This window comes from Stenella coeruleoalba (genome assembly GCF_951394435.1).
Source record: "Stenella coeruleoalba genome assembly, chromosome: 11".
NCBI lineage: Eukaryota > Metazoa > Chordata > Mammalia > Artiodactyla > Delphinidae > Stenella > Stenella coeruleoalba.
In genome coordinates, this window is record NC_137157.1 from 81,887,007 (window position 1) to 81,901,235 (window position 14,229).

At 36.2% G+C, this 14,229-nt stretch overlaps 1 protein-coding gene across 1 annotated transcript in view; it reads right to left on the reverse strand.

Annotated features, from left to right (window-relative positions):
* The window catches only part of IRAG2 (inositol 1,4,5-triphosphate receptor associated 2), a 79,950-nt gene that overhangs the window by 799 nt on the left and 64,922 nt on the right, over positions 1–14,229 (reverse strand). The window contains exons 28-34 of the mRNA XM_079937348.1: positions 12,274–12,408; positions 5,938–6,085; positions 4,993–5,036; positions 3,235–3,297; positions 3,068–3,117; positions 2,670–2,771; positions 453–560 (exon numbers count right to left, since the gene is read on the reverse strand). Of these exons, the coding sequence (XP_079793474.1) occupies positions 453–560; positions 2,670–2,771; positions 3,068–3,117; positions 3,235–3,297; positions 4,993–5,036; positions 5,938–6,085; positions 12,274–12,408 (650 nt within the window). The remainder of the gene's footprint in view (positions 1–452; positions 561–2,669; positions 2,772–3,067; positions 3,118–3,234; positions 3,298–4,992; positions 5,037–5,937; positions 6,086–12,273; positions 12,409–14,229) is intronic.

The following is a 14,229-nucleotide window of genomic DNA, read 5'->3' on the forward strand; positions in this document are numbered from 1 at the left end:
ACCCTAAAATTCCTTTTAGAAACACCCACCAAAAAAGATTACAGCATCATATAAGTCTTTGAAATAGTTAACTATGTGTTTTACATGTGCTAATTCATTTACTCATGACAGCAAAGACATAGGTACTATTATCATCTCTATTTTACAGGTGAAGAAATCAGTGCTCAAAAATGGATGAACTTGCCCAGGTCACACAGAGTCAGAGAGCTAATTCAAGCCTGGGCCATCTGGTTCCAAGGCCAAGTTCTTAACACTGCGAACTCACCTGCCTCTTGTAGTTCATAGGTTCAGGGATAATTGTTAAACACCATATGGAGTTTGTTATTCATCTTAAGTTTAATATTTTGAAAGGTCTTTTAGTAAAGTAATTTGATTAAGATTAATTCTGCTAACCCTGCCTTACCTTTCCCCATTCCACCAAAATGGTATCATTTAGCAAGTAGACAACTTACATTGAAAAGACATCCCATTTTGATGGATTATTTTTCTTTTCAGAAAGACTTGGCTTTCTTGTCCTTTCTACTGTTTCTTCTTCAGGTGGTTCTGAGTCATCTTTAGTTCTGTAAATAAATATTGTTTTTAAATATTAAACTATGGATAATGTGCTATTATCATTTATAAGATACTGCTAAATTTTCCTGTATTACTAAGGAAGCTTGCAGATATTCGTTTTGCTTTAGAAAGATTTGATAAATAGTAATTCTAAAAGTCAAATCACCAACTTTATATTTTTAACCATTTATAGGAATTCAATTTTCTTTTCTTTTTCTTTTTTTTTTTTTTTTTGCGTTATGCGGGCCTCTCACTGTTGTGGCCTCTCCTGTTGCAGAGCACAGGCTCCGGATGCGCAGGCTCAGCGGCCATGGCTCACGGGCCCAGCCGCTCCGCGGCATGTGGGATCTTCCCGGACTGGGGCACAAACCCGTGTCCCCTGCATCGGCAGGCGGACTCTCAACCACTGCGCCGCCAGGGAAGCCCAGGAATTTAATTTTTTAAAGTAACTTTCTGTATTTAGGAAAATAGCAAATGTTTGTTGTAGAAAATTGGGATGCTAGCCAAAGAACAAATAAAAAGGGGAGATTTACAAAGAACATGTGTAAGTTAGTCAATTCTCACCACTCATAATTAACCACTGTTGTTACTGTGATTTTCCTTCTCAGCATGTGCGTGTGTGTGTGTCTGTGTGTGTATTAGTAACTACACTTTAAAAAGCAAATGTGGATGCTATATTTCTCCGTGTATTTTTCATTCAACGTATCATAAAATTTTCCTCATTAACAATTGATTTTACTCTTTTTTCTGTAGGTTTTTTGAGCAGTGCTAAAGTGGAATAACGTCAAAGTGTCATTTCTTCTTTCTCTAAAAAATCTTAATACTTTTAAACATGTTTATGAAGATATGTTTGTATAAAACTACCTAAAATAAACTATTAGTGGTCAGTGAGCTGGGAAGTAGCAAATGGGTTGACTGTATTTAGATAAAATCATATTATCTAAAGAGGGGTCCGTTACCTGAACAAAACTTGTTTCATGTTCATGTTCCATGTTTCATGTTCACTGATGAGTCCCTAGTTGGATTTGAATATTGAAATCCCAAACTTACAATCCCCTCACAACTGCCAAAGGGAATTGTGTCTCAAAGTTTTTTTGTTTTTCAGTCAAACACCTACAGGGAATGCATGTGATAGATTTTAGTTTGGTTTTTAAAGGCAACAAAGCCCAAAAGCCAGAATTCTTGTAGGATTTTCAAGGTTTCAGTCTTCGCTTGCGAAAACTTTGCAGTAGAAATCATACCATACTGACAAAAATTTAAAAATAGATTATAATCTTTTCAAGGAAACTCTTGATTTTTTTTTACCCAGATTAGAAAATATCCATTATGTTAACTCTAAATCTAAAAAGAGTTCAGTACATGCAATTAGACTCCCAGGATTATTTAAGGAAAAAGTAAAGGCTTTGAGGGTAGGAACTATGTCTTTTTCATCTTTATACCTCTTAAGCTTGAGCGTCGTGTGTCTCACATAACAGGCACGCAATGAACGTGTTATAAAATCAACATAAAATCATTTCATTAAGATCTCTACAGACGAGGAAACTGAGACCAAATAATGCTAAGCAGTTTGTCCAATGTCACCCAAGGATTTAGGGGCAGCATTTCTTCTTCTCCCTCCCTCTTGCCCTCTACCTTTCATTATAGGAGTATATTTTATTTGTTTAACTTGCTAGAGATAGCAATGTAGAGTTTTATGTTTCCCCTCGTCTTCATTTACTTAAAGGGAAGACATGTATATATAATGCGCATATATTACATATTACATTATATGTTGTAAATAATTCATCCAAGTAGATGAAAATTTTATTTCTGTGGCTCTTTGTTGACCTTTCCCCCTGATGACAAGAAACCTATACAGGAAAAAACTTCTCTTCACATATCTGGCAAATTCCAGGTTCTTCTCTAACTTAAGACCTCAAACCTTGAAGTACTGAGTGCTATGAGAGTGAATGTATTAGCAAGTAACATTTATATAGTACTTTATAGTTCACAAAAGTCTTAAACAATGAATGATCTTTTTGATGATGCAGCATTGACCTCATCTCCACAGAATAAAACTGATCCCCACTATTTATGCCCGGCACATCAGGTTAATAAACACATCAAGCTTCACCTACTTCAGTTCACATTTTTCTTCTTCAGCATCTGCCCAGGAATAGGTGCTAATAAATCGATGTAATGAGGGACGGTGTTCACTCTGCTTTGACCCCAAAATACGCCTAAATAAAGATGATTATAGCCACTTGTCAAATCAAATACTTCTGTAGCCATTACCAATTTATTTCCCACTACCTAAATCAATACAAAAATGATACATTCTTATTTTTTTCTTGGCATATTCATATAATGCTTATTTCATAAGAAATAATTTCATGAACATATGCCAGTTTTTATAATTATTCTGCATATACTCCATACAAATCAAATGTTACTGTATCACTTATTTCAGACATTTACTTTAGCCCAGTTATAAAACAGTAAGGTTCCCAAAGAGCAACCAGAAAATTACACTTACCAACTGCTTGACCTCCTACTGAATCGGTCATTACTTTCCATCCCAGCCACCTTTAAAGTTCAGATGTTAAGGAAATAATAAAATATGAATTTAGTGTAGTAAATTTATATTTCTGTCACATAGAAATAAATTTGCTTTTAACTAAGAACACTTAGGAATTTGCTTACCATTCCTGCATTTCCAATATTTCTGGGCAAAGAGGCAATGGTCACTCTTCGAAGAGAAGATGGCTACCCAAAGGGGGAAAATGTACACTTAGAAAATTCTCAATGTTTATCCTTGTAAGAAACACTGATGGGTATTCTTGAATGTACACATCCATGTACTTGATCACTGATGAGTTAAACAGGAGACATATTTTCAAGGATTTTGTTATGGCCAAATTGCCTTCCAGAAATATTCTGCCAATTTATATTCTACCTTCTCCAACAATGGATAATTTTTGCCAATCAAGTAAGGAACATAAGGCTTTCTGTTTAGGTTTCCAGTAACACTGAACACTGTTTTCCTATGCCAAATAACCCTGTATGTATCTGCTCTGAGAACCACCTGTTTATGATTTTTGCCTATATTAATTTTGTTAATGATATTTCTTGGCAGAATTTTTTTATTGTTAATGTAGCCAAACCTTTTCATCTCTTTCTCTCTCTCTCTCCTTTTTTTTTTTTTTTTTTTTTGTTATCTTTGGTTTGGTTGGGTTTGGTTTTTGGCCACATCATGTGGCATGCAGGATCTTAGTTCTCTGACCAGGGATCGAACCCGTGCCGCCTGCAATGGAAGCGTGGAATCTTAAACACTGGACCGCCAGGGAAGTCCCTCATCTCTTCCCCTCTTTTGCTATCATTTCTTTTATGCTTGGAACGGTTTTCCCCAACTCAAGAGGAGATAAATATGCACCTATTTTAGGGATTTTTTTCATGGTTTCATTTTCTCCATTTAATACATTTAAGGATGAGTATGACATTATAATGAATGGACGTGTTTATACCTCAGCCTTCAGGTTTGTACAGGAGAATGTTATATTTTGTGGCTCTTCACATTTAAATAAGTAGAACTTCAGGAAATAAACTGAAGAAGTTTTATGTGAATACTTTTCTTAAGCCACCATTTCTAATTTATTTTTACAGGTTAGTTGAACATCAAAAATATCAAATTGTGGTCCAAAATCCTGGGTTCTAATCATGATTCTGTCACTACAGGATCATAACTAATCACTTAACTTCTGTGAAAGTTAATTTCCTCATCTGTGAAAAAGATTTGGATGGAATGATTTTAAAGTCCCTTGCTCAAAAATTCAGTGAAATCTTGATTTTCAAACTGACAGAAACTGCTGGTTGACTTTCAATATCCCGTTTTCCCCTTCTACTTAGTAACAAACCCCACTAATTTTTAGTTAGGCATACAGCCTCCAGAATAAAAGCTGTTTTCATCTTATTTCCAACAAAGAATGAAAAGGGAAATGTTATCTGGGACTTCTAGGAAGTGTCTTCAGAGGTAGAGAGAACACCTGTTCTCGCTTCTTCCTTTTTCTTGGAGCAGGACTCAACATAATGACCAGGACTTGGTACCCAGAAATGACAAAGCTATCTTAGACTATGAGATGGAAGCAAAGTGCTGAGGTCGATGACTCGGCAAGAGAGACGGGGACTGGGATTTTGTGAAGCTGTTGGACTGCTTATTCCCAACTTTAGTTTCACATGAGAGAGAAACTATCGTTATACTGGCTTTCCTCTCGCTGCCAGGCAAACTTAATTGATGTACAAATATTGCAAGAAGTACAAAAGCATACATATATAAACACACATGTATATATACATAACACATATATGAATTAAAATCACTGTTGTTTTACGATTTAAAGCCATGTTGCTTCAAGTAATATTTTAAAACCATCTCAGCTATAACATTTGATAGACATTTGTTACCTTAGAGTTTAGAGAAGCTGAACGTTTTTTAATTTGGCAGTCACCTGAAAGGGAAAACACATTTGTGTATTTTTGGAATTACATGTGCAATTTAACGCAATGGTCTTAATTCTTTACAAAGAAAAGCAATGGTTGGAAAATATTTAAGACCCTAGAGACTACTGAGCAATATAAATATCTGGTTATAATTTATTTGGTGATTCACAACGTTAGTAATCTGAACCAATGGAATACAGTCCTCTGTGTCACTGCCAATGTCCACCATGCCTGCCTAGCAGAGGGGGCACTAAATGAATGTCTGCTGAATCAATGAGTCCAAAATTACAGATCAGAAGATCATCACATGTTATTACTTTTCAAGAAGAGGGAACAGAATCATTAAAATGAAAATTCTGCCTATAGACATTCATACTGTCTATTTAAAATAAAACTATAAGGTTCATATAAGCCTTCTGTTGAGATATTCTCCATGGTCTCAGATGTCTCCCTATTTTCCACTCTATTGATCAGCTTACCCTGTCACAGTCCTTCCTTGTTCGAGGGATACAAAACCATTGTTGATAAGAGTGGTTCATTTATGCTACTGTGCCTTGCTTTATGTGTGGAGAAAAAGCCAATTCTAACATATCCTAAGTAAGACAACACTGGGGTCAACTCAATGAGTTGGATTAGTTATATTCACTTATGTCATCATTTTAATGAAATCTTGGTGTCTACCATAAAATCCATCTTGTCTCCTAATTTGTTTTCTGACATCTTACTCTGGGCTATATAAATAACAGGAATGAGTTATTTCTTATATTCTATATATCATATCCTTCTAATATAATCTTAACATAAGGGTCTTATACTAAAGACATTATATAATAAGAATTAGTAAGAGAGAATGAAAAAGAAGAAAGTTAGAAAGACATAACTGATACAATTATCTTAAACTTTTATTACCTTCATCTTCAAGAGGGTTAAAAGTCCTTTCATTTTGCAAAAGAACCTGTTTTAGTTCTTCTAATTCAGCATGTTCTTTGGCATACATTCTCTTCAGATTTTCTACATGCTGAATCATCACTTCGACGGCTTTACTAACCCGGCTTTCCTAGCAGGAAAAAAAAAAAAGAACAAATTTAGGGCTTCCGTGCTGGCGCAGTGGTTGAGAGTCCGCCTGCCGATGCAGGGAACACGGGTTCGTGCCCCGGTCCGGGAAGATGCCACATGCTGCGGAGCGGCTGGGCCCATGAGCCATGGCCGCCGAGCCTGCGCGTCCGGAACCTGTGCTCCGCAACGGGAGAGGCCACGACAGTGAGAGGCCCGCGTACCGAAAAAAAAAAAAAAAAAAAAAAAGAGCAAATTTACATTGAAAATACTATTCTTGATACCCAGTTAAAAGACAGTGAATGAGACACATGCACTTATCTTCACTCCATCCTTAAATCCTATAAAAATGACAAGGGATTTTTTTAAGGCATGAATAGACAAGGGTAAATAGAACGGAAGAGGATATAACAAATTTTTGAACACCTGCCAAGTAGAAGGGCTGGTGGTAAATGACTAAGACCTGAAAAGCTGAACCCTAAAAAAAGCAGTAAGAAAAGCCTAGAAGCCACGTGGGTTATACCACAGAAAGCTGCAAATGCTCGGGAATTAGTGGTGCCTTTGGAATTAAGCTTGGAGATAGAACAGAAGAAATGGTTGAAAATCTGTAAAAAGTGATTAGATCCACAGATCCCCTCCCTTACTCAGGTCAGCTGAGCCCCTCTACCACTTTGGTGAAAGACTACAAAAGCTGGCTATCTAGAGAGAGTTAACCAGAGTGTCTGTGGATTGAGCAGTAACAAATAGTTGATGGTGAGTGGATCATACAGAAAAGAATAGATTTAAGCAAAAGTCTATATATATATTGAATCTAGAGATATGGAGCCTTATTCTTCCAACTATCAAACACTTGTAGCCAAGCTTATACTCTCAAGACTGGCAGTTGGAAGACTTTTCTCTGAGGAATCTAACAGTGCAAGATGACAGTCTTAAAACTACCAACGTTAAGAGTATCCCAGTGACACAACCTAGCTTGTGTGAAGCTCAGAGCCAACAAGAAACGTCCCCACCCAACATATACAGAGCTCCCAGTCAGCTGTATAGTGGGTCATCACTAGTCAGAGGAAAGCCTCTAGCCTGAGAAAAGGAAATCAAAACAAAAAGAAAAAAACTAAAATTTCAATGAAACTATCAATATCTTCAGAAAAGTAAGAATAAGTATTGCATCTATGAAATAAGAACAAGATATTAAAAAGCAACATTCTGAGAATTTTAAAAGTCTGGAAATTAAAAATATGATTAAAAAATATGTAACTTAAGAGTTTCAAGATAAGGTTAAGGAAATTTCTCTGAAACTAGAGCAAAATGACAAAAAATGTAGAAAACAGACAAGAAAGGACCAGTTCAGGAGAAAGGAATTCGAGAAGTGTAGAAAATGTAGAAAAATTCCATCAAATGTAGAAAAGGAAACAGTTCAAGAAAATCTCTGAACTCAAGAAATAACTTTCCAGCTTAGGACCTAAAACTGTGGTTGAAAATAAACCCATGCCAAGGAAGGACAGTAGGGGTAAGAGGATATCCTAAAAGCTTCTGGAAAGTAAAAAGGGGTTATAAACAAAAGTTCAGGGGTCAGAATGGCATCAAAGTTTGATAGCAACTCCAGAAGCTAAGAAGAAGATGAAAAATTATGAAGGAAATGATTTCTAATCTAGAATCCTTCACCCAGCTACCGTAAAGACATAAAGAATAAAGCCATTTTCAGTTATATAACATTTTAAAAAGTTTACCTCCCAGGCATTCTTTCCCTCAGAAAAACGCGTGAGATGTTCCACCAAAATAAAAAAGTAAGCCAGCAAAGAAGGAGGTATGGGATTCAGGAAATGGGATTCAACTCAAGAAAGAAGTGAAAGAAATCTTCATTTAAGAATTCCTAAGACTTTTGTGTTGAGCCTGAAAAACAGTCAGTTGAGACTGACAGGTCAAAAATCTCTGGAAGCAACATCTCAATGAAGAAATTGACAGAATACCTGATGAGTCTGAATGTATTGTGAGATCTAGACTCCCTGGGAGAGGCTGAGCATAAATTAGAGATAAGAAAATAGAAAACTAAGCATAACAATCATGGCAAAAGAAAATGATTAACTCCACGAAGAACATGAACATTGTGCAAAGAAGGAAAAGACATCATAACAGACTACTGTCTCTGCTATGAATAGAATTTACACGGGTGTAATAATGTTTACAGATCATATAGATCTAATATTATTCATCCACTCTTTTTAATTAAAACTTTTTATTACGATAATTTCAACAGACACAAAAAGTAGACAATAAGCCCACACATATCTATTAACCAGTTTCAAGAACCACTAACATTTTGCTATATGAGTTTCATCTCAAGTTTTGAATGCTGTTTCTTTTTAAGTACAAGTGATGGACATCATGTGGTTTTACTCATAAACATTTCAGTAAGTATCTAAAAAATATATATATATAGGAGTGTATTGTCTTAAATAACCACAATGCCATGATCACGTCTAACAACATTACCAGAAACATCTTATCATCTAATCCATATTCAAATTTCCCCAATTGCCTCAAAAACATCTATTTACAGTTTTGTTTGAATTGGAACCTGAAAAAATACATTCATTGTATTTTTTCTTTTTTTTATATTGATGTGTAATTCACAATATAAAATTTACTATTTTAAAGTGAACAATTCAGTGACATTTAGTACATTCACAATGTTGTGCAACCACCACTTCTATCTAGTTCCAAAACATTTTTATCACCCCAAAGTAAACCCCCACACCCACTAAGCAATTACTCCCCACTCACCCCTCCCCACCAAAACCTAGCCAATACCAATCTTCTACCTTTCTCTAAAGATTTACCCATTCTAGATACTATATATAAATAGAATTATACAAGATGTGACCTTTGTGTCTAGCACCTATAGTTTGCATAAATTCTTCCAGATTCATCTACACTGTAGCATGTATTAACACTTCATTCCTTTTAATAGTTAAATAATATATTAATAATATGATAATAATATTGTAATTTCCCCACATCCTTGTCAACACTAGTTATTTTCCTTCTTCCTTCCTTTCTTTTTCTATTATTATAGCTATCCTAGTGGGTGTGAAGAGGTATATCATTATGGTTTTGATTTTCATTTCCCTAATAATTAAGCATCTTTTCATGTGCTTATTGGCCATTTGTATATCTTCTTTAGGGAAATGCCTATTCAAGTCTTATTTGCATTTTTTTAATTGGGTTGTTTCTCTTTCTGTCAAGCTGCAAGCGTTCTTTATATATTCTGGATACTAGGCCCTTATCAGATATATGATCTTCAAATATTTTCTTCCATTCTGTAGATTATCTTTTCACTTTCTTGATAATGTCCTTTGATACACAAAAGTTTTTAATTTTGAAGAAGTCCAATTTATCTATTCTTTTGCCATTGCTTTTGGTGTCGTATACTCCCTCACTTAACAAAAACTTTTTGAGTACTTGCTATGCACATTTTAGGCATTGAGGAGACAAGCAGTGAGCCATACAGACACATATTCCTGCCTTCATGGAGCTTATATTCTAGTGGGAGGAGGTAGACAACAAATAAGACGTCAGTAAAACATAATAGTATGCTAAAATGTGATCAGCATTATGAGAAAAGACAGGGAAAGGGAGGATGAGAAGCTCTGGGGTGGAAGGGGTTGCAATTTTACAAGGGAGCTCAGGTGGTCAGCTGGGCTATTCTATGAAGGTGACAGTTGAACAAGACTTGGAGAAGGTGAGGGCTAAGACATGTGGACACCTAGAGGAAAAATATTCTAGGCATAGGGAACAGCTAGGACTGGGGGCCTGAGTTGGCAGCATGATGAACAGAAACGAGTCCCGTGTGGCTGGCGTGCAATAACCCAGGAAGACAGTCACAGAAAATAAAGCCCAAGGGGTAAGAAGGCAGGGGAATCATGTAGATCTTTCTAAGCCATCATAAGGACTTTGGCTTTTATTCTGAAAAAAATGAGGAGCCACTTGAGGGCTGTGAACCAATAAGTAACATGAAAAAAAGAAGAGTAGCATGACCTGGCTTAAGTTTTAAAAGGATTATTCTGGCTGTTTTATTGAGAAGCGACTATGGGGGTGGGGTGGGGATTGGATTTAGATGGAGACAAGAAGACCATGTAGGAAGATATTGTAGTAATCTGGGAAAAAAAATAGAATGGTGGCTTAGATTAAGGTGGTAGCTGTGGAGAGGGAAATGAGTGGTTGAATTCCAGACATGTTCTGATGGTAAAGTAAATAGGATTGTCCATAGGATTAGATGTGGAGTGTGAGAGAAATGTGTTGAGAATTATCCCCAAGGTTTTCCAGCCCCAGCAGCTGGAAGAACAGAGTTGCCCTTTACTGAGGTAAGGAGACTATGTGTGGAACAGTTTTTGGAGGGACTGTCAGAAGTGTATTTTTGGATGTGTTAAGCTTAAATTGTTTATCAAACTTCCAATCTACATCAACAGTAGCAGGTTCTAGTCTGAAACTCATGGCAAAGGTTTGGGATAAGTGTGTGAATTAGGGAGTCATTAGTTGACTACATAGCATAGTATGGGGATTGAGTGACGATGGAAATCAGACGTGCACAGGTGAAGCCCTGGGGCCCATCAAGATTAAGAGGGCTGGGAGAAAGGGTGGGACCCGTAAAGGAGTCTGGAAGGGATTGCTCCATGATGTAGAGAGAAGGACCAGGGGACTGTGGTACCTGGAAACCAAGGAGGAGAGTGTTTCCAGGAGGAGGAAGAGCTCAGCCGTGTTGAATGTAGCAGACAGGTTAAGGAAAATTAGTAGGTTAAGGCTGACTAGAATATGTTTCAGAGAGACTGGGAGGAGAGAAATTGGAAACAGCACAATTCTGTTGAGGAGATTTGCTTAAAATGGGAACAGAGAGACAGGGTGGTGGAGAAAGAGTGAAAGATTGTTTTGTTTGTTTAGTGTTATTTTTCCTGTCTTAAAAACAACGTATTTGTGTGTTGATGGGAATGATTCAGTAGCGTGGGGAAAAACTGGAGATGGAAGAATGCAGGGAGAATTGGGGCCCAAGATTCTGAGTAATTTAGAAGGGATGAGATCTTATATACACGTGGGATGGTTAGCCATGGATAGGATGAGAGACAACTCATCTTTCGTACCAGAAAGGAAGGCAATGTCAAGGGTTTAGGTGCTTGTAGGTTCAGAGCTTTTGGCAGGTCCCTTCTGATTGCCTCAACTTTCTTACTGAGTTAAGAAGCAAAGTCATTATTTGACAGAGAGAGAGGGGAGGACATGATGGTGATTTGAGGAGAAAGGAGAAAGTGTGAAAGATGGGAAGCCCCAAGGACCACTTGAGGTTTGTGATGAATTTCAAAAGAACTCAGTCAGCACAGAGGTGTGAGGTTTTCCAGCTATGCAGGTATAATCAGGTGGAGAAATGGATTTAAAACAAGTTGTAGATTTTCCTAATGATTAAAAGAAAACAAGAGAAGGAAAAGTGTTGAGGGTTCATGCAAGGGAGCTAATGTTGTGTTTGACCATGGAATTTAAGCTTGGTTAGGAAAGAAGAGAGATCAACAATAAGGTGAAAGACAGTGAAAAGGTGTGAGGGGGAACGATTGATAAATAAATTTTCATCTTTGTAGTAGGAAACCAATAAATATCTAAAACTGAATCACTTGGTGACAGTATAAGCATATTATTTGGAGATATGAATATTAATAAAAAACAAACCAAAAGAGTTGAAAGTTGTTGCTCTGGAACATGGGAAATGGGATAAGAAGGCTTTGAGAACTACTTGACTTTTTTAAAAAAAGCTATGCACATATGTAACTTTAATAAAAATAAAACAAAGAATATTACTACCTGGCGAGGGGTTAAAAAGAAACTAGAATGTTAGAAGTGTATAACAAATGTTCAGACTAAAACTATCATCACAGTGAAATGTCTCCTTCTTAGGAAAATATATTTTAACGAGTTTGTTTACGTAGAGATTCAAAAATTTAAAGTCTCCCCAGATTTTCCCACAAAGAAAATTTTGAAAATCGACTTCTCTATGAATAAGTGTGCAAAGATGCATAAACAAGGATATTTATTGTAGCATTTTTTAAAACAGGAAAATATCAAGAGCATTCTGAAATGATCAAATATAGTTTCTTCCTAGAAATGTAATCCACTTTTAGTAATTAAATTGTAACTGGAGAAAGGGAGACAAATTACCTGATTAATGGCTCCCAACATCTCAGCCCTACTGGCCACTCGAGCTGTGCACTGACTGAGGAATGTTACACTTTTCTCCAGCTTCTTAATGATTTCCTGGGCTTGGCTGTCATCTTCACAAAGAGGTGTTAAAGACTGCACAGAAAGTAAAGTATTAAAAAGTATCCAACCCAAGTATTCAGCAAGTGATTCTAACACTGACTATATTGTAAATGCAGATGAATCTATTATCTTTGTGGAAGGTGAAAAGCAAAGACCAATAGTGAATGATACTGAAATATTAATACCTTTGTTGGTTATGAGGTAGACCTATGCAGGTATTCACAAAGCCTTTTATACTATTTTTGATCCCTTCCTTCTTTACTTCCCAAATTTGCTACTCCTTCATGTGTGTTTGTATCTTTCTTCTACAATTAATAGGATGGGATGTAATTAATTGGCAATGGTAAAGAAATTATACCTATAAATGAATTGAATGCACTATATGAAGAGCATAGTTTGAACTTTTAAGAAAAGTAATAAAAATATACTCGAATTAGATATGACTCTGATTACTATATTTGCTCTTCCATTGATGACAAGGTGAGATTGGGCTGGTTAGGCCGTTACGCCTTCATTGCCTTATGAATATTTATCTCAAACCTCTGCCCTTGAACCAAGATGATGGCTTTCCTGATGGAAGGCCATCTGTTTCACTGGAGTGGAGAAAGAATTAAGAGAACAGCATATTTGGAAGCCAACAAGCCATTGCTCATTAGCTGTGTGATCATGAGCAAATTTCTAATACTTGCGCATGTCTAAAATACCATAGATTTTATATAGCATCAGAAAGGAAAAGTGCTGCCAATAAGACCATAAGGCATCATTGACTGTAAATTGCATCTTAATTCTACAAATGTTATAAGATCAAGCTTTCTGATTTGCTTTTTCTTCATCTGTCAGATGGAGACAACTGCATCTTCTTTCCAGGAATATTGTGACATGAGAGGTAATAGATGCCAATTGTTTGTCACACAGTAGATGCTCAATGAAATAGCAGCCACTTTTGAAACAGGCAGATATGTATGAGTTGCAACAGGAAAGTTGCTAACCAACTGGAATGACCATTGTCAGACATACAGTTTCTTACTGCAGTTTAAATAACCACCATTAGTTAGAAAGAGAAGAGCATATATTAGTTGTTAGTCAAACAGAATATGGCTTACCAAAACTTAATCATGAAGAAATAGAAAATTTGAGTAGACCAATAATTAGTAAGGAGATTGAAGCAGTTATAAAAAGAAAAATCTCCCAAAGAGGAAAAGTCCAGTTCCAGATGGCTTCACTAGAGAATTCTATCAAACAGCTAAAGAAGAGTTAATACCAATCCTCCTGAAACTCTTGCAAAAAATTGAAGAGGAGGGAACACTTCCAAGTTCATTCTCTGAGGCCAGAATTACCCTGATACCAAAGCCAGACAACAACATTTCAGGAAAATTATAGACCAATATTCATTATGAATAGTGATGTAAAAATCCTCAACAAAGTACTAGCAAATTGAATTCAATAGCACATTAAAAGGATTATACACCGTGACCAAGTGAGATTTATTCCTGGAATGCAAGGATGGTTCAACATATGAAAATCAATCAGTGCAATACACCACATTAACAGAATGAAGGATAAATATCCCATGATCATCTAAACTGATAAGAAAAGCATTTGACAAGATTCAACACCTTTCATGATAAAAATATCCAAAAAAACAGAAATACAAGGAAACTACCTCAACATAATAAAGGCCATATATGAACACCCAAGGCTAAAATCATACTCAATGGTGAAAGACTGAAAGCTTTTCTTCTAAGGTCAGAAACAAGGCAAGGATGCCTACTCTCACCACTTCTATGCAACTTAGTACTGGAAGTCCTATCCAGAGCAGTTAGGCAAGTAAAAAAATATATTCAAAAAATCCAT